We start from the raw sequence: 18,515 nt of genomic DNA, 5'->3' as shown, positions 1-18,515 counted from the left end.
AATTTTCTCATGATTATGTACTCAGCTCTCCTCCTGCAGTATTCAATATGTGCCTTGTGATAACAGATGAATGTGACTTACGTTGATAGAGCTAAATTTCATCAAGATTAACCCCTTCAGTGCCCATGAGGAGCTGGACTCGTCATGGGCCGCGGTGGCGCTGTGCCCATGACGAGTCCAGCTCGTCATAGACCCCGCCCGCTAATTCAACGGCCGGCACAGGGCGGGGAAAGGGGCGGGCACTGAAGGGGTTAAGCATTGCTCTGTTTTGTGTTTCAGACAGACTGCATTTAAAATGGCACACAGATTGTTGTGCAATTAAAACACATGGCCCATGAAACATGAAATGAGGCCTAGTCAAATGTTTTTTAAAAGTGGCATTTTTGGTGCATGCAAAGTGAAAGACATGAAATGAGGTCTGGTCAAAATGCTTTCAGTCTGAAATGCTTTCATTTAAAACCATGCTTAATTAATTAATCATGCATGACTAATGTATTGAGTTTAGATTTAACCCCACTATAGAATGTACATTTAATTTAGAGAATGTTTTTAAAAAAACTTTTAAAGTAGCACATAATTGTGCTGAATTAACATGTGTTTTTGCAGTGTATAAAAACTTGTGATTTCAGTTTCCTCTTTAGCTTTAAAGATAAAAATGGAATGTGTGTTCTCTCCTCCCAGCTGCTTTTCCTTGTAATCTACACTCCCTGTTCCAGTCTTAAGAGACTTTGGCTTTGTTGCATATTTAGACAATACATATTCTGTTCATAACACATCTTCCTTATAATATGTATTAATTAATCAACCATGCACCAACACTACACGTGGGGCAAATGCATTTTGCATGAAAAGCTATCTAAAACATTAGAACATGTTGCTATGAGTATGTATTAACTGTTTGCGCTTAGAGAATTTGCACTAGAGCATGTTTATGCTATGTTGTACACTGCACATTTTTGCATGTGGTGCACAAATGATAGAAAAGCTGCTTTCAACTAATAGGTTTTGCTAGGTAATAACTAATACAAGGTACTAGTATGGGGGAAGTAAACATAATGGGTTTTATTTCCTAAATTAATATCCTTTTGTGTTTGTTTTGTTTTTGGGCCCAAAATGAAATAGATGCCTAAAAGAATCCAGCATGGCTGAGAATTGTTAGCAATGTGCTGAATGAGAGACGCATGCGCAGAAGATTGTGCCAGCAGCATGAACTGCCAAGTGCCTCAAGTGCAGACACATGGGTCAAGGTCACAATGAACTGTACACTCCTGTCATCGTGCCAATGTACCATTGTTTGTGGGAAAGTGACATCCCTGTGTGCTATGTGAAAGAGAGACAGGAAATTGAGTGATACATTTTGTTTCAAAAAATGTTCTTACTGATGCATGTTATATATATTGTTCTTAGCATTAAGCCCCTATTGTCAGAAACGGTATGGGTTGGATTTCCAATGAGAACAGGATGATGAGACACTCATGTCACCTATGCTAACCAATCACAGTGCAAGTTTCTACTGAAACTGCAACATTATTAGTATATTCAGCCAAGAATTAGAGTATAAATAATGACCCTTAGGGGGCGTGTCTGTTCTTAGTGGGGAGGAGAGGAGAAGGAGCAGATCTGACACAGACATCATATGGGTTAGGTACGTGAACGTCACGGGTGCAGCCTGGGAGGAGATTGTGTCCGAGGAGAGACAGAGGGAGGAGAGGGCAGAGAGGCATAGGCTAGCCTTGCATGTCATATTTTTGGCAAGGCAGATCACATTCCTCTGTGGACTTGTGAAGTGAGGGCAGCCTCTCTGTGTGAGACACAGAGAGACAGATGAGCAGCCCAGGGCAGAGAGAGCAGCTGATGAAACAGGTTTAGATTTAGATGCTAAAACTCTAAGTTTATGCTTTAACTAACTAACTAGTTTTGAAAAGATTTATTTGTCTTATGCATTTATTTCTCTTTATGGGCGATTTTTGCCAATTATTAATTATTGATTAGCCTTGCTAAACTCACTCTTGAATGATATTTTTCTGAACTCTTTAAAGAATACTGACAGACATTTGAAGCTTCATTCCCTTCCTTTATGGAATGCCTTGCATTCAATTTGTAATATGTTCTGTATTAATTCTATTTTTCCTATTTCCAATTCTGTAACCTGATTGATATTTGACTAATGAATAAAGGGTCACAGAACCTTAACTTTTAACTAGAAAATAAAACCCTTTAAAAGTACTCACAACTCTCTTTATTGGCTTAAATATTAATTGCATTTAGATTTTTCATGTTTATGTAAAGTCTCCTGAAGGTGATACACGGTGGCAAAGGTCCATCACCTTTACAGCGGTAAACTAGAGGTAAATGAAGTTTTGCATTGAGAAATGACAGTGAAATTACAGCTGGATCAACCGTATGCTCATAGTAATGTTCATGCTTACATGTAACTTTGCATAGGTGTCTTGATCTTTGTACCTGCTAACAGATGTATACATTTCTGTGTGACCCTGTGCCAGGCAGAGAACTCTGAGCAAAGCCATGCTGTTGTGTTCTCTGCACTCGAGTGTGTTTCCACTTGAATGTGTTTACAATAAATGCTGTGGTAATTCCTTGCTCTGTGGTGGAGTCTTATCTGTTTTGTGAGTTCCTGTATCAGACTGTGGTGGTAACCTAATAATGGAATATTTTCTCTCCAACAATCTTTACTGAACTTAATAATATACAAAGGAGACCATCTGTCAAGGGAAGAGCCCACAGTGGCAGATTTATCTGACCATTATCTTATCCTTTTCTGTCTGCTGTTCACGCATTCCCTAACCCTGGGTCAGCTGAAAAGGGAGATAACCTGGTTTAATGAACGAAGAATATTGACTTCAATAAGTTCAGAATCACCACACAGAATTTACAACTGCATATCGTTCCCGGCAGAGATATCAATCAGTATCCAATATTTTGACTGTCTCTCGGATCTGCTCAATGAGCTAAGTCCACTTCAAGAGCAAAAAGAAAATACCTAAACGTTATGTTATGTTCTCTCTCAACTATCTTAGCGCTGCTACCAACAATTCTAGAATGATGGGGATAGTTGTGAGGTCAGAGGGAACTGGGCATGGCTGGATGGAGAAAATGTTAGCAGCAGTGGAGGCACTGGTGCAACTGACTTTTCCAAGTATGAACTTTCTCTTTTATTCATGGCCCGGCTGTATACCATTGACATACTTAACATTAAACCATCAGCTCACTTGTTCAATAAGGCTCGATATGTGTTAAGAAGATTGCTGGAATATAAATAGAGACATCACCTTCTACCACCAAACCCATACGACTCTGAAACACATCATCACTATAAGAAAAGGAAAATATTCTTTGCGAAATCAACCCATTTTAGACCTTTCAGACTTAGACAAGAACCGGCCTAAACAACTTTTCAAACTAGACAAAATTGATAGCAGACCCCACGATTCTATACCTGGACTTATAGTTGACCGAAGTTTCTTCCATATTATATACTCAATTAGACCAATTTCGGGCTCCTGGTACAGACTTCTGTATTTCGATACACGTGGGACACTGCGTTTTTCTTCGGAAGAACAACTAGAAGATAGTAAAAAATACTTGATTTACTGATCAGGATTCCAGAAGGACTACTTATGCAAAGGTGCTGCATATACTTACTTTGATGAGCAGGATTTTATGCCCTGTTGAGAAAACAAAAAGATTGAATAGTAACTAACCAACGTGCTGCAGCATTTCTCAATGTTTCTGTATGTTGTAACTGTGGCAGAAGGACTTGATAAAATTGACAGACCTAGTCAGTATTTAACATAGAAATTAACAAAATGTCAGTCACAGCCTGGGTAAATTACTGGGACCTGGGCACTGCCATATTACACACACACACCTGGGCATGGCGCCTCTGCACTTATCTGGGAATGATCTAAACCCCCAATTCACCACGGGTACACCTCATGTGACCTGCAAAGGCCTGATTCTCTTGCGTTCCATCAGCAGCTTTTCTACCACCTAAGAGCCATCAAGGTATCCTCAAAAGCATAATACTTTGCTTATAATGCTAAAATAAATTTCTTTCAATTACCAGGCGATCAGAATACCATCTAAAAAAAGCCCTGAATTTTTCTAGATTCTAGAATTTTCCACCCAGTCTGAATGTACTGGGTGGTCTTACTGCCTAGAACAAAAATGAGAGCAAATATCAAACAGTAGCAAGGAGGAGGCATTACCAAGAGAAGATTCCTAGGAATGCAATCACATTAAGCACATTGAGTACAGGGACCCAATAGTCACACAACATCAACACACGGTTTGGGCCTTACAGCACCGAGTAACCATGAAGACCTGAGCCCATCTACTCTTTAGGAAAAAGAAATTAGGTGTGCCCACTCCGATACAGGTTAGGCGCAAAAACCTATCCTGTGTCACCCTAGTGGCGACTACAACTTAAGAGGAAAAGGGGCACATAAATATAACTTGAAGCAAGAAACTTACAATTCTGTGTACTATACAGTAAATCATCTGAATGTCAAGCATAACAGTAAGCAGCAGCAGAATACTGTAATTCAAGATAGGGTTTTAACCCCTTGTGTGCCACGCCCTTTCCCCGCCCTGTGCCGGCCGTTACATTAGCGGGCGGGGTTTATGACGAGTTGGACTCGTCATGGGCACAGCGCAACCGCGGCCCATGACGAGTCCAGCTCGTCATGGGCAGACAAGGGGTTAAAGGAGGGCAGACGGTATTAGAGCTGGGGGAGTTCTTCGTGCCAACTTGCCTGTTTCAACCACTAATAAAACCACCAGCCCCAAAAATAAATTTGGCCTTTAACATTTATGAAAATAACTAATATCTTTTGTGAGTTGGAGACGGTATTGAAACAAAATTACCTTAAGCGCTAATTATAACCTGGACGATGTTCAGATACTCCGATTCATTGTGATTAAACCTCCAACTGTGAGTTCTCATTCAATCAATCAATCAGGAGTTTGTAAAGAGCAGCTACTCACCTGCGAGGGTCTCAAGATGCTTGGGGGGCAGAGGGGGCAGCTCCGTTGGGTGCTGGGGGCAGCTGAAGAGCCAGGTCTTGAGGTCCTTCCTGACCTGGAGCAGTGTAGGTAGGTAGAGGGGAGGGGAGGGGGAGGTTGGTCCAGTTCTTGGCTGCGAGGTGGGAGAAGGACTTTCCACCCCTTCTGGTCTTGTAGATGCGTGGGATGGTGGCAACAGAGGGATCCGCTGATTGGAGGTTTCTCTTGGGTGCTTAGAAGGAGAGGCGGTTGTTTAGGTATGCTGGTCCGATGTTGTGGAGGGGCTTGTATGCGTGCGTGAGGAGCTTAAAGGTTATTCTTCTTTCGATGCGGAGCCAGTGGAGATCGTGGAAGTGTTGGGTAATGTGGTTGTGACGGGGAATGTCTAGGATCAGTCTGGCTGGGGCTTTCTGGGCAACCTGGAGCTTGTAAAGGAGGTTTTTGTTGATACCGGCGTAGAGGGCGTTGTCGTAGTCCAGTCTGTCAGAGGGTGTGCGTGACCATTTTTCTGGATTCATGAAAACACACAGTGCTCTGTGCAAGGCCAGAAATAGAAATTAATCCTCAGAGCCACAAAAAGTGTTGCCTTTAACTAGGTGTATACTGTACCCAAAGCAGCTATTGACTTAGAATTGTGAGCCATACCTTGCAGCATAAATTTAATCTTTTGAAGACATCTCAGATTCCACAGTTGAAGAAAACAATGTATAGCTGCCTTACCCTTCCATGGAATAAATAAGAACAATTCAGGGTAGGTCAAACCTGGTCTTTCTATTCCTTGCTTTACCCATTGCGTAGATGTTTTGGTTTCAAACCGGCTTCATGTTCACTCATAGAATCGTTGTCAAGCAAATCTAAATCAAGGCTCTGGTACCGAAAGCTGCATTGAGGGAATACCTACCTTTCACAATGATAGATCAGAGAATTCAAAGTACTAGATCTGAAACATACATGAGTACATATATCTATGATGAGTAGGCGTGTCTGCTGCAGACTTAAAAAGGGAACACCACACAGGTTACATGAGGACCTGTGAAAGGCCTCAGAATGACGGTCATGTTGGGCCACACAAGTAATTCTTACCTAGGACCAATAATTAACAGAGGGGCTTCAGTATGTAAAAGGATATATACGAACAATTATGGAAGGGTGTCAAAAGCGTCACTGTGTGATGGCAAGGTGGATGTCCGTTGGAAGCAGAGGTTACAAATCCCTTTAGCGTTTTAACCCTGTACACAACCGGTAATGGTACCAACATTTAAACACCACTTTAGGGGTAGGGCTGACAGCAAACAATCGCAGAAATAAAGACTGAAAAAACGATTAATTACCGCACAAAAAGGATTAATGACCACACACACACACATAGGAGTGGTTAATTTCATTACACTTTTTTTCAAAGTTTTCAGGGCCCGTGGCAGCTTATGAGGGATCTATAACATTACTAACTGGATTTGGGTCATCTGGCATTGTTGATGACCAGTATTGTTAAAAAATCCAGACTCAGGCTGGCACCCTGAGAAAGGTTTTACCAAGGAGTCCTTGGGATGATGTGTCTCTATGATAATAAACATTATAGAATGTAACAAACATGCTCTGCTGTTCGTTTCATGTTATATCTCTGCAGCATCTATCTATTCCTCATTAGAACGAGGCACTGCACCCTACCAACCAAGTTCAACAATCTGTCTCCTTTCTCTGTCCAATCATAACACCAGAAAACCTACCGATAAGAGTGTGTGTGTGTGCGTATGCACGCGTGTGTGGTTTTTTTGGGGGGTGGGGGTGGGGTTATTGGGGCAGGTTGATGTTGTGCCCGAGTAGAATTTATCTGAAGTTCAGGGTCGCCCATTTCTATGCCTTATGTCTGAAAGTCCAAGTAATGCTAATTTCATGCCTTTATGCTGTCTGCCTCCAACAAAACAGAGGCCTTCCGACTCCAGCCGACAAGACCTGCACTACGCCATCTTGAGGAGTGTTATAACTCAGACCCCAATCACTCGCTGCACACAGAAATACAAAACCTTAAAAAAAAAATTCTTTTTTTAAAAAACAGTTCACGACTAGTGGCACCCACTATACTTTCCATTTCTGGCCTCGCACAAAGCACTGTGTGTTTTCATTAAATAGAAGGAGCGGAAAATGTGTTTGTTGGGGTTTCCAGTGGGAGTACTGGGGTGGGACAGGGGATTCAGGAGACCAGGGTTCCAGGCATGGTGGGGGTTTCAGGAGAAATGCAAATAGGAAATGAAGGGAGAGGAACATTCTCTACCATGATCGTAGTAGCCAATATTGTCTTTTTAAAGGGAGTCTTCTGCATCCTTGACTAATAAAAATGTTGCTGTTTCTACTTAAACTCCTTCAGAAATTCCATCGACTGTCACCCTTCATCACTCTTCCAGCCTCATAATATCTCTCAGGGTTCTTTCTCAAAGCCCAACATGGAGCTAACAACCACGATAAAATAGTGGTTGTCTTGCAGCCTCCTTCAAACACACAGCACTTACTGATTGATTCTCATTTCTTTAGAAGGACCAGAAGAAAAGAGACTCAACAATGAATCTATAAATGCTACCCTTTCTTGCTGTGGATATTATTTCAAGATAGCTTTTATTCACAGCAACTATATGTACTCATCTCTGATGCAATGGATAATACTCATTCAGCCCTGAAAGGGGAACCTCTCAGCAAACAAATTCGATTCAATGGTCCATTCAGCAATCATGTGAATATAAAATGTTTGGAATTACCTTACGTGGGCACAACGGATTTATTTCTGAAAAAAGATTTCATTATAATAGAAAAAAAGGTTGACTAACATACAGTGCACCCTGTGCATTAACATTACATTTTTAACTTTGTGGTTTTGTCTGCTGTCGTGAGTGATTTGGAAAAGAAGTGGCGCTTCACCCACCTTGAGAAACTCTAATGAGTCCTGCTCCTTTAGCCTGGTCTCGGCATCATCCAAAGTGTTCTGGATTTTTTCGCAATCTTCAGCTATCATGGCCAGTTGTTTCTTCATCGCCTTTTGGTTGGCGTCGTAATGGCTCTGGATCTCGTTTAGCATTTCTGCCTTCTGGTCCTTCAGAGCCTTGTGTAGCTTATCATATGCTAAGGAGATAGCACTTTTGACGTTCAATGTGTCCCACTGCAAGAAAACATCCATTCGAATAAATACATGACTACAGAGATAGAGAAAAGTTATATCTTTATTTTTATATTGTTCACATTTCTATGTATGACGCCCTAGATTTCAGTGGGTTGAAATGCTACCCAGAATGATGCCAGTGGTTTGAAAGCATTCCTCCCATCACCTTTTGCATGTTTGAAGTAAAACCCTAATTGCCAGGGGTTTTGCTCAGGAATGGGTGGGTTCCTTGCTCCCTGTACCTCACTAATGAGGCCTAAAAAGGATGAAACCAATCGAAGGTTGCTTATGGTGTATTCTGGATGAAGCCTTGCCTAGCAGTTTGGGAGGGACCGGTCCCATGAGAAGCAGGGTCAGTACTGATCTGCTTAAGGTGGGCCTCTGTCTTGAGAGGCTCAGTGGGAAAGATTTTGGGTCGGAACGCTACCCAGAGCGATTACCAGTGGTTCAAACTATTTGCAAGCTCTGTTTCTTTTCACCTTTTGAGTGTTTGCCTTATATTCTTATATATATATATATATATATATATATATATATATATATATTCACTGAAAAAACCATAGGTTTCAGAGACGTTATAGGTAGAAATTAGCATTTAAAAAACCTTAGAAATTCACAGAAAAAAACATAGGTTTCAGGGGTGTAATAGTTAGCTGGCCATTTAACTCGTACAAAACCATAGAAATTCCTCCGTTATAGTTAGTTCTGCTAACTATAACTCGTGCGCCCGCAATGCACTGCTGATGATGTCACATATTGCATCATTCATGACATGGTCAGTGACATCACTGATGACATCACTGATGACATCATCCAGTGAATGTAGTTTAGTTTGAAATTTAAATATGTATTATATATATATATATATATATATATATATATATATATATATATATATATATATATATATATACCAATCTGTATTGAAGATTGAGTGAATATATAACTGTCTGGATGGAGGATTTAGTAGCTGTCTGACTGTCTGTTTAAGTGAGTAATTAAAAGTGTCTCACTTAATACATGGATTAGTAACTAAACTATGGGAATGTGTGCATCACTGTCTCTGTTGTATAACATGCTGCATCAGTTGGTCACTAACTACATGAGTGTGTATATTAGTTATTGATTAGTTGGGTGAATATTTGTATGGGACACTGAGTTTGTGTGTGGTTGGATGGGGGGTGTGTAACTCTATGCATAGATGTGTGAATGGTTGATTGACTAGGTGTATAGGTTTAAGAGTGCATGTGGAAACAGTTGTTTGGGAGACTGAGTGTATTTATTTGTGTGTTGGTGAGCGAATATGTTTTAGTTGTACATCTTCAACAAAGTAAAAAATAAAATGCATTGTATGTGAGAGTTGGTGTATATAAATAAGTATGTGTAAGAGTCAGTGATTGTGAGAGTAACTATATGAATGAGTGTATAATTGTTATGGTGATTTTTTAACATATTAACTATGAGTTACTTTGTGTTTGAATAAATGAGGTGTTGGATAATTGTGTAAGTGAGTAAATGTAAGTGTGATTAATTTTTTTCATGAGTGAGTAGGATGATTGCATAACTGACTAAGATGACTGCTGATGTGTCAATGTCTATATAAGTGTATAGGTGCATTTGATAGTATTCTATTAATTAGTGACTGCATGTATAAATGATTCTGTTGTTGAATGGGTAGTTGTGTGTGTAGACTTAGAAATCAGTGAGTGGGTATGTAGTAACTGGTATTGGTGTGTCAATGGTTTCAAATATGGTACTCTGTATTTTACAGTGAGTGATGAAAGGTTATACTAGTGTATGATGAGGTGTATCAGATTGTCACGTGGATGATGTCATCAGTGATGTCATCAGTGATGTCACTGACCATGTCATGAATGATGCAATATGTGACATCATCAGCAGTGCATTGCGGGCGCGCGAGTTATAGTGAGCAGAACTAACTATAACGGAGGAATTTCTATGGTTTTGTACGAGTGAAATGGCCAGCTAACTAGAACACCCCTGAAACCTATGGTTTTTTCAGTGAATTTAAAAGCTTTTTTAAATGCTAATTTCTAACTATAACGTCTCTGAAACCTATGGTTTTTTTCTATGAATTTCAAAGGATATTTTAAATGCTAATTTTTAAGTGTGATAGTAGTTATACCTATTTTTTTGTACTGATTTTCTACAGTTTTTTAACTGTTTATTTATACATATTTTATTCATTAAATAACATTATATATTTTTCTGAAAATTGCACACAAAAAAATTCAAACTGAAATATTGATTACTTTTTTTGCTTTCATTTTGATATATTTATATTATTTTCTTTAAAAAACAAAAAATCCACATTTTTTTCGGAGTCTCGCACTCAAAGCGTACACATCACAGTGAGTGCGCGGATTCTAGCCGCTATTTTAGAAAAGTCGTGAAGGATCTGCGTACGGTGTGCGACAGCTGCGTGTTTTTCAGTTACATCATATACATTTAATATTACGTGATGTGCGCAATTGGCATGCGACCAGTCCGCGACTCCTGCTCCCACGCATTCGCGACACATGCGCATTACGTTACGAGATGCTTGCACGGTGGCAGGCCCCTCGTGACGTCATATCCGTGCTGGGGCGCGCTGGGTGCGCGACTCCCGCAAAAAAAGTTATGTTCCAAAATGATATGTATGTTTCTTTAGTATACATATTAGGGCAAGAGATTATCTAAGATAGTCATACAAATAACATATTTGTACTTATAATAAACTTATATTATTTTGAAATATATTTTCACGAAGTCGGGTGCGTGCATCGTGAGTGCAGAGAACCAGGTCAGCAGAGGTGCTGTAGAGCCAGAGAAACCAGGTCAGCAGAGCCGTTGTAGAGCCAGAGAACCAGGTCAGCAGAGCTGCTCTAGAGCCAGAGACCCACGTCAGCAGAGCTGCTCTAGAGGCTGAGAACCAGGTCAGTAGAGCTGCTGTAGAGCCAGAGAAACCAGGTCAGCAGAGCTGCTTTAGAGGGAGAGAACCAGGTCAGCAGAATTGCTTTAGAGCCAGAGAACCAGGTCAGCAGAGCTGCTCTAGAGCCAGAGAACTAGGTCAGCAGAGCTGCTTTAGAGCCATAGAACCAGGTCAGCAGAGCTGCTCTAGAGCCGGAGAACCAGGTCAGCAGAGCTCTTTAGAGGGAGAGAACCAGGTCAGCAGAGCTGCTTTAGAGCCAGAGAACCAGGTCAGCAGAGCTGCTCTAGAGCCAGAGAACTAGGTCAGCAGAGCTGCTTTAGAGACAGAGAACCAGGTCAGCAGAGCTGCTCTAGAGGCAGCGAACCAGGTCAGCAGAGCTGCTCTAGAGCCAGAGAACTAGGTCAGCAGAGCTGCTTTACAGCCATAGAACCAGGTAAGCAGAGCTGCTCTAGAGGCAGAGAACCAGGTCAGCAGAGCTGATTTAAAGTGATAGAACCAGGTCAGCAGAGCTGCTTTAGAGCCAGAGAACCAGGTCAGCAGAGCTGCTCTAGAGCCAGAGAACCAGGTCAGCAGAGCTGCTGTAGAGCCGGAGAAACCAGGTCAGGAGAGCTGCTTTAGAGCGAGAGAACCAGGTCAGCAGAGCTGCTTTAGAGGGAGAGAACCAGGTCAGCAGAGCTGCTTTAGAGCCAAGGGAACAGGTCACTAGAGCTGCTCTAGAGCCAGAGAACCAGGTCAGCAGAACTGCTTTAGAGCCATAGAACCAGGTCAGCAGAGCTGCTTTAGAGCCAGAGAACCAGGTCAGCAGAGCTGTTGTAGAGCCAGAGAACCAGGTCAGCAGAGCTGCTCTAGAGCCTAAGAACTAGGTCAGCAGAGCTGCTCTAGAGCCAGAGAACCAGGTCAGCAGAGGTGCTGTAGAGCCAGAGAAACTAGGTCAGTAGAGCTGCATTAGAGCGAGAGAACCAGGTCAGCAGAGCTGCATTAGAGGGAGAGAACCAGGTCAGCAGAGCTGCTTTAGAGCCAGAGAACCAGGTCAGCAGAGCTGCTTTAGAGGGAGAGAACCAGGTCAGCAGAGCTGCTCTAGAGGGAGAGAACCAGGTGAGCAGAGCTGCTCTTGGGCCAGAGAACCATGTCAGCAGAACTGCTTTAGAGCCTTAGAACCGGGTCAGCAGAGCTGCTTTAGAGCCAGAGAACCAGGTCAGCAGAGCTGTTGTAGAGCCAGATCAGCAGAGCTGCTCTAGCTGACACTGACTGACTGACACTGACAGATTGACACTGACTGACACTGATTGACAGACACTGACTGACACTGATTGACTGACACTGACTGACTACTCTCTACTACTCACTCTCTACTACTCACTCGCTACTACTCACTCTCTACTGCTCTCTACTACTCACTCTCTACTACTCTACTACTCACTCTCTACTACTCTCTACTACTCACTCTCTACTACTACTCTCTACTACTCACTCTCTACTACTCACTCTCTACTACTCTCTACTACTCACTACTACTCACTCTCTACTACACACTCTCTACTACTCGCTCTCTACTACTCCACTACTCTCGACTACTCACTCTCTACTACTCACTCTCTACTACTCTTTACTGCTCTCTCTACTACTCTCTACTGCTCTCTCTACTACTCACTATCTACTACTCACTCTACTACTCTCTACCACTCACTCTCTACTACTCTACTACTCACTCTCTACTACTTTCTACTACTCACTCTACTACTCACTCTCTACTACTCACTCTACTAATCACTCTCTACTACTCTCTCTCTGCTACTCACTCTCTGCTACTCACTCTCTGCTACTCACTCTCTGCTACTCACTCTCTACTACTCACTCTATACTACTCAATCTCTACTACTCAATCTCTACTATTCACTCTACTACTCACTCTACTACTCACTCTACTAGTCACTCTCTGCTACTCACTCTACTCTCTATTACTCAGTCTCTACTCTCTACCTCACTCTACCTCTCTACTACTCTCTACCTCTACCTCTCTACCTCTACACCTCTCTCTACCTCTCTCTACACACACATGCACATATATATGCATTTATATATATGTATGTGTATGTATATATATACATACATATATAAACATATATATAATCTGTATATCTATATAAATACAAATATAAATGCATGCATACATATACATATATGCATACATATGCATGTTATGTACATGAAAGTTTGAAAAACACTAATACAAGCAAAGCTAAAAAGCCACCTAATTACAAACAGAATTGCTTCAACTTAAACGAGGCCGAGACCTATTGCATTTTCAATGCTTGTTTACTTTGGTTCCATCAAGAAGGCATTCAGATGTGACACATTTGCCATAAATTCGGAATGTTAGCACTCTAGTTGCTTATCAGATCACTGTAGTAAAGCTACTGCTCACCAGGGAAGTCTGCTGCTGGTATTGAAAGTGCATGTTTCAGTCTGCATGTCAGAATTATTTTAATGAAATAGAAGAGGATTTGAGAAGTCAATCAAAATGTGCCCTAATTTATCTTTTTTCAGCACTAATCATAATTTCTATGGCATAATGAACCCCCTCATTGTGTTCCTTTTAAATTAATCTATTGACTCTCTACTACTCACTCGCTACTACTCTCTACTACTCACTCTCTACTGCTCACTCTCTACTACTCTCTCTCTACTACTCTCTCTCTACTATTCACTCTACTACTCTCTACTACTCACTATTTACTACTCTCTCTCTACTACTCACTCTCCACTACTCTCTCTCCAATACTTACTCTCTACTACTCTCTACTACTCACTCTCTACTACTCTCTACTACTCACTCTCTACTACTCTCGACTACTCACTCTACTACTCTCTACTACTCTCTACCACTCACTCTCTACTACTCTCTACTACTCACTCTCTACTACTCACTCTCTACTACTCTCTACTACTCACTACTACTCTCTACTATTCACTCTCCACTACTCAGTATCTACTACTTGCTCTCTTCTACTCTCTTCTACACTCTCTCTACTACTCACTCTCTACTACTCTAATACCTCACTCTCTACTACTCACTCTCTACTACTTGCTCTCTACTACTCACTCTCTACTACTCACTCTCTACTACTCTCTCTACTACTCACTCTCCAGTACTCCACTACCCTCTACTACTCACTCTCTACTACTCCCTACTACTCACTCTCTACTACTCTCTACTACTCACTCTTTACTACTCTCTCTACTACTCACTCTCTACTAATCGCTCTACTACTCTCTCTCTACTACTGTCTCTCTGCTACTCACTCTCTACTACTCACTCTCTACTACTCTCTACTACTTACTACTACTCTCTTTCTACTACTCTCTACTACTACTCTCTACTACCCACTCTCTACTACCCACTCTCTACTACTCTCTACTACTCACTCTCTACTCCTCACTCTACTACTCTCTACTTCTCACTCTCTACTCTCTACCTCTACCTCTCTCTGCATGCACACATATATATATATATATGCATTTATATGTGTATGTGTATATATACATACATATATAAACATATATATAATCTGCATATCTATATAAATACAAATATAAATGCATGCATACATATACATATATGCATACATATGCATGTTATGTACATGAAAGTTTGAAAACACTAATAAAAGCAAAGCTAAAAAGCCACCTAATTACAAACAGAATTGCTTTAACTGAAACGAGGGTGAGACCTATTGCATTTTCAATGCTTCTTTTCTTTGGTTCCATCAAGAAGGGATTCAGATGTGACACACATTTGCCATAAATTCTGAAATTTAGCACTCTAGTTGCTCATTAGATCACTGTAGTAAAGCTACTGTTCACCAGGGAAGTCTGCTGCTGGTATTCAAAGTGCATGTTTCAGTCTGCATGTCAGAATTTTTTAATGAAATAGAAAAGGATTTTTAGAAGTCAAAATGTGCCCTAATTTTTCTTTCTGCAGCACTAATCATAATTTCTATGGCAAAATGAACCCCCTCATTTTGTTCCTTTGCAAATTAATTGTTTTAAGTGTTACCACTTTATTCCAATCAAGATGGCTTCAGGTGTGCCATACTTTTGTAATAAGTAAGACTGTTAGCGCTCTAGTTGTTCTTAAGAACACTGTGGGACAATTTGTCATTGGGCTATACTTGGGCTACATCTGGGTGATACTTGTGCTACATTTGGGCTCTTTTGTCTCTGGTGGCCATCTTGGGAGACTTATTTGTTATGAAGTTTCCTAATTTCCTACAGTCTCCTCAGTAGGAATACTTTCCGGTTTTAACTTTGATTCCATCAAGAAGGCATTCAGATGTGTCACACATTTGCCATAAATTCAGAATGTTAGCACTCTAGTTGCTCATCAGATCACTGTAGTAAAGCTACTGCTCACCAGGGAAGTCTGCTGCTGGTATTGAAAGTGCATGTTTCAGTCTGCATGTCAGAATTTTTTAATGAAATAGAAGAGGATTTGAGAAGTCACTCAAAATGTGCCCTAATTTTTCTTTCTGCAGCACTAATCATACGTTCTATGGCAAAATGAACCCCCTCATTTTGTTCATTTTTAAATTAAATGTTTTAAGTGTTACCACTTTATTCCAATCAAGATGGCTTCAGGTGTGCCATACGTTTGTCATAAGTAGGACTGTTAGCGCTCTAGTTGTTCTTTAGAACACTCTGGGAAGCTGCAGTAGAGCACAAAAGGAATCAACTGACAGTCTCTGCCCTTGTTGGATGTACATGTTTTACTGAGAATGTCAGACTTCATTCTCACATGACTGAGAAAGACAATGTGAATTTACAGAAAATATGCTCTCAGTTTAGCTTATAGATCACCTTCCAAACCTCTGTGGAAAAAGCATGAGAAAATAGTTTTCTCTCAAACATGATTAATGATATCCCAGCAGAAGGCTTTTTCACATGGTAAAATCACCTTAGAACACAACCCAATTCCTAAGATGAGTATGGTACCATCAACAAATGATTTATAATGTAACTAAAGTCTTGAAACCTTCTATTAACTGCAATGCTTTTTAATGAGGTGCTATCATGTATATTGGTCCCAAGATGGCTGCCAACACTTCTTGGATGAAGTGCTGACAGCCAATCAGATCTCACGATGAGATGTGTGGTTAGGCTCCGCCCAGATATATATGTGATTTTGATTTTCTCAGGAACTACTGAACGGATTTACACCATTTAAGCAAAAGGCACGACTCTGAACAAAGGTCTACCTTTCTGCCAAATTTGGTGTAATTCCGTTCAGCGGTTAGGGCTGTAGCTGCGACTAAAGTTCCCTATGGAAAATTGCATGGGGAAAACACGTTTTGGGACCCCCCTTTTTTCACGGCCCCCGCTTGACGAATCACCCCGAGACTTTCAGGACAGGAGCGGACCGGAGCAGGCCACGAGTTTTGAAAATTTCGCGAAGATTCATCAAACGGCGCCAAAGTTATTCAAAATAGAATTTTGAGATTTCCTATGGAAACACGGTCCTAACTATAACTATAACTATCTACTGGCAACCGCCAGTAGATAATGTATATATATATATTTTACCTACTGGCAGTCGCCAGTGGGTAGTTATAGTTAGGACCTATTTTCCATAGGAAATCCGCAACATTCTATTGCCAATAAGTCTGGCGCCGGTTGACGAATCTTCGCGAAATTTTCCAAACTTTTTGCCAGCTCCGGTCCGCTCCTATCCTGAAAGTTATCGTGGTGATTCGTCAAGCGGGGGCTGAGAAAAAAGGGGGGTCCCAAAACGCGTTTTCCCCATGCAATTTCCCATAGGCCCTGTTGACGCAGCTACAGCCCGAACTGCTGAACGGAATTACACCAAATTTGGCAAAGAGGTAGTCCTCAGTTCAGACTTATGCCTTTTGCATAAATGGTGTAAATCTGTTCAGTAGTTCCTGAGAAAATTAGACTAAAAAAGATAGATATATCTATGGCCTCCGAGGATCCGCGCACCCTAAGCGGACCCTCCCTGAACCAAGCGCGCACCTTCCCAATCACGCGCTGAATGCTAATTGGCTGTGAAGTGTCTGTCTACATTCGAAACCAGGAACTGTTGGGAGCCATTTTGTGCCTCGGTAGAAGCGAGGCTGAAGAAGTAAGGGGAATAAGTGTTTAAAACATATAAAGGGGGCAGGGTAGAAATACTCTGACCCTCTAGTGTTACTTAGGGGGTCCCAGAAGGACCCCCTGGGGCCCCCTTTTTCTAAAAAAGAAAAAAATTGGCGAAATGCGCGCAGGGTGCGTGGATCCGGACGGAAAAAAAACCCCGAAGTGCGGGCTTCTGCGCTTCGTTAGTAATTAGTCCCCGGGTGGGTCAAATCCTGGGGGTAAAATGTTTTGAAATTTATCAAGGGATGGCCCTGGGGACTGCCACCCCCCAGGGCCAGCTCCTACAGTTTCCTGGGGTGCCCACCCCCAGGACACTGTTGTTTGCTATGAGAGGGCGGGAGTCTCTCGCCCTCTTCGTTAGGATTTTGAAAGAGAGAGCAGGGAAACCTGCTCTCTCTTTCACAATCCAAACGATATTGCTTTTCCACACGGGGAGCTGCATGTCAGCAGCTCCCCATGTGGAAAAGCAATGCTGGCTCCCGAAGGACGCGGGGAGCCGGCTAGGACCGTGGGGGCGTTGGGGCTCTCCCCTCGGTCTCCAACGTTTTTTTATAAGCCCCGGGGGATGGGGTCCTCGGGGATAATAAAAATTAGTGATAGGGGCTATTTTTTGTTTATGGTAAAATTAGGAGTCGCGCATCCTATCGCGTTGGGTGCACGGTTCCTCTCGCGTTGGGTGCGCGGTTCCTAACGCGTTGGGTGCGCAGATCCAAGGAAAAAAACCTGAAATTTTTGGGAAATAAACATCAAGCTTAAGTGTTTTGTTCTTGAGTGGCTCTAAAAAGAGCCGTTGTGTTCATTGAGAGTTTTTGGTACTTATAAGTAAGTACCTATACAGAGTCTAAAGTTGTTGAGGAAGACTCTGTTTCCTTCATCAGTAAAGTGTACACCATCTCTCCTATACATCTCTTGCATATGAAAGCGCAGATTGTTATTGTAAATGGACCCCATTCTATAGTCTCGGTGAAAAGCAGAAACAGATTTATTCACATGTTTCCTAGCTTTCTCAATTTGTGGACAAAAATGATTGGACCAGTTCTATTTCTGCCTTTGGCATATGTTGGAATTCACAAAGGCAGTTTTGGGAAAAAGTGAAATCAATTCTGCAAAGGTGTCCTTCATAAGCATTTCCAGACCTACCCCAGTCAAAGTGCCTAGGTCATTGCCACAACAGTGCACTATTATGAGGTCAGGGTGTTGGATATGCATAAAGGATTTTAGCAATGGCATCAATTGGTGCCACTTTAACCCTCTCTGTCC

General features: G+C 41.6%; 1 protein-coding gene across 3 annotated transcripts in view; it reads right to left on the bottom strand.

The window, feature by feature from the left end:
- LOC146811615 (zinc-binding protein A33-like) overlaps nucleotides 1-18,515 on the bottom strand; it is a 234,887-nt gene that overhangs the window by 58,920 nt on the left and 157,452 nt on the right. For all 3 annotated transcript variants that reach the window (XM_085614513.1, XM_085614515.1, XM_085614514.1), the window contains exons 4-6: nucleotides 7,940-8,173; nucleotides 3,664-3,686; nucleotides 3,458-3,582 (exon numbers count right to left, since the gene is read on the bottom strand). In XM_085614513.1, coding sequence (XP_085470639.1) covers nucleotides 3,458-3,582; nucleotides 3,664-3,686; nucleotides 7,940-8,173 — 382 coding nt within the window. The remainder of the gene's footprint in view (nucleotides 1-3,457; nucleotides 3,583-3,663; nucleotides 3,687-7,939; nucleotides 8,174-18,515) is intronic.

The sequence above is a fragment of the Triturus cristatus genome, chromosome 7 (assembly GCF_964204655.1).
Source record: "Triturus cristatus chromosome 7, aTriCri1.1, whole genome shotgun sequence".
Classification (NCBI taxonomy): Eukaryota; Metazoa; Chordata; class Amphibia; order Caudata; family Salamandridae; genus Triturus; species Triturus cristatus.
Note: the sequence above shows the minus strand (reverse complement) of the source record. Positions and strands in the feature narration are given on the sequence as shown.